General features: G+C 48.4%; 1 protein-coding gene across 1 annotated transcript; it reads right to left on the bottom strand.

The window, feature by feature from the left end:
* Positions 1 to 1,444: 1,444 nt before the first annotated feature.
* On the bottom strand, positions 1,445 to 2,266 carry LOC147622446 (pentatricopeptide repeat-containing protein At2g33680-like). The gene is made up of 2 exons (XM_086821906.1): positions 2,017 to 2,266; positions 1,445 to 1,890 (listed from the first exon to the last, which is right to left on the bottom strand). The coding sequence occupies exons 1-2, from the start codon at positions 2,264 to 2,266 to the stop codon at positions 1,445 to 1,447; spliced, it is 696 nt and encodes a 231-aa protein (XP_086678032.1).
* Positions 2,267 to 2,579: the final 313 nt, after the last annotated feature.

Here is a 2,579-nt window from a genome sequence, read left to right as displayed (position 1 = left end):
CAAAGGTCCTTTATCATGCCGCAGGGTGGAATGATCTCCCTAGGGCCATCCAGCTGGAGGGTCCCAATGCTATTCCCGTATCTCTCCCTCCCCCTCGCTCCTCTCCTGCCTCTCCACCCTTCAAGTGCCATCACTTCGATCCTCAACGCAAGAGCAGGCTCCTCCCCAGTCCACCCCTGAACCAGATATCGAGGCACAAGATGCTGAAGCCCGCCAGAAGGCCGCTGAAGAGGAGGCACAATGCAAGTCTTTTTTTTATTAGAACTTGTATGAGACACCCCCACCCTTGGGCTCTTCTCCACTCCCTCCTCACTTCTCGAAAGTCGGCCCCTCTTCCCCCGCCTCCTCCCAGCGAAACGCATTGGAAACCCGCCGTTGGGTGCGAACATGCAATTTCCGATTACAAGAGGCTTACTCAGAGGGCATCCGTTCAACTCATGGAGCAGTGCCAGACTTCTCCCAAGGCTTCTCATACTTGGCTTGAAAGCTTATTAGCCAAATGACGGACTACATGTACAGGCAGCAAGAGCAGATGTTGCTAGCAAAGGCCCAAGAGCAGTAGAGCCAAGAAGCCCTTTATGAATCCATCGTTGCCAACCTTGAGCTTGATGTCGCAAACACCCTCTCCTCACTCTCCGAGCTTCAACGAGAGCTCCAGACAGCCCAAGACGCCAAACAGCAGGCATTACACACCCTCTCTGTTGCCCAAGCCGAAGCCCAGGACCTCCGACAGAAAGTGGCGCAAGCTGAAAAGAACCTCACCACCACCACCCTCGCCTTCCAGTAGTACCACGAGGTCACCGAGGAAGCCCTCCACCACAAAGCCTCTCAAATCGAAGCCACAGAAGCCCATCTTCGTATGTATTTCTCGGCCCCTGGCTATGGCTTTCATGCTTCCACAAGCTTTCAAAATGTAAACAATTGTTACTACGTCCACAGGCACACCCTCTGATATTATCCTGTCTGAGAGATGCAAAGCCTCCTCGCCAACCTCATGTTCAGCATACCCTGCAATAAGTGCAGTCCACGAGACTACATTTCGAACCCAAACAGTTTTAGAGCATCTGCAAACAAGCCAAACTTGGCATACATATCCACCAAAGCACTTCCAACAAATGTGTTTCTTTCAAATCCCTCTTTGCTAATCTCCATGTGTAGTTCTTGGCCCCTGTCAATGCTGCCAATGGCTTTCAAGCTGCAAACGAATGTGATGGCAGCCGGAGACACCCGTCAGTTGCATTTTTTGTAAACAGTTTATTGCTTCTAAGCCAAGCCCATGTTCAGCATATCCAGAGATTAGTGTATTCCAAGAGACCACATCTTGTACTGGGAGTTCATCTAACACGTCCTCTGCTTCTTCAAGTGAGCCATACATGTCCACCAAAGTATTGCAAATAGAGAGATTACTTTCCAATCCTTCTTTGGCAATCTGAGCATGAATTTCTCAGCCTCGGCCACCAATGGCTCCTATGGCACCACATGCTTTTAAGCCACGGATCAATGTGACAGCATCCAACTGCATGCCCTCTTTCTGCATCCTTTCCAAACAATTTAGTGTTTCCCCACCAAAGCCATGCTCAGCATATCTTACCATTAATGCTGTCCATGAGACAGCATCCGCAACTGGGAGCTCATCCAACACTTCCCGTGCTTCTGCAAGGGAGACACATTTTGCATACATGTCCACCAAAGCACTCCCGACAATCAACTCTCCTTCATAACCCTCTCTAACAATCTCTGAATGAATTCCTCGACCTTCGTCTATCACTCCCATGCTGCCACAAGCTTTCAAGCTGTAGACAAATGTGACAGGATTGGGAAGCATGCCTTCTAGTTGCATCTGTTTCAAGCAGTTGAAAGTTTTCACACCATACCCATGATCAGCATATGCTGCAATCAGCGAGGTCCACAAGACCACGTCTCTAATTTGCAGCTTATCAAACACTTTCTGTGCTTATGCAAGATGGCCACATTTGCCATACATATCCACTAGAGTACTGCCAACAAAACAATCACCGTCAAACGCAGCTTTGGTGACCACATCATGCAGTTTCTGGCCTCTTTCTAAACACTTAAGTATCCCACAAGCTTTCAGCAGAACCTGAATTGTATGCCTGTTGAGATGAACATGAGCAGCTTGCATTTCGTCGAGCAGGTTGAGGGCCTGCTGGTGTTTGCCATGAGCAGTTAGTTCTTGTATAGAAGAATCCCAGGAATGATTATTGCAAGGAAGCAACTTGTAGGATTCTTGATCATCATTGTTCATGTGTTTACTTCCCGAAACACTGGAGCAAGGCGGTCCAAGAGTGGTGCTCTATGACTTATGTGCATGTGCACATGCTTGGCATTCACCTTATTGCACTTCAGCAAGTTGCAGAGTAAGTCCATAAAAGATAGTTTGGCCATCTGTTCCAGTGACACTCTAAGATCAGCATCTCCGAGCCACTCCGATAGTTTAATTTGTTTGGATGAGTGTTACCCTTCTCCCAAGCTGATGTAGCCCTCATCCCAACAAATAGTGTACCCTCACCTTCAAGGCATCAACTTGCCATTCCAATGAGCTCTCAAATCTCGACCAC

Source organism: Cibotium barometz, chromosome 28, assembly GCF_041138505.1.
Source record: "Cibotium barometz isolate CiBa-2024 chromosome 28, ASM4113850v1, whole genome shotgun sequence".
Taxonomy (NCBI): domain Eukaryota; kingdom Viridiplantae; phylum Streptophyta; class Polypodiopsida; order Cyatheales; family Cibotiaceae; genus Cibotium; species Cibotium barometz.
The sequence above is the reverse complement of the archived record's forward strand: the minus strand, read 5'-3'. Positions and strand labels throughout refer to the sequence as shown.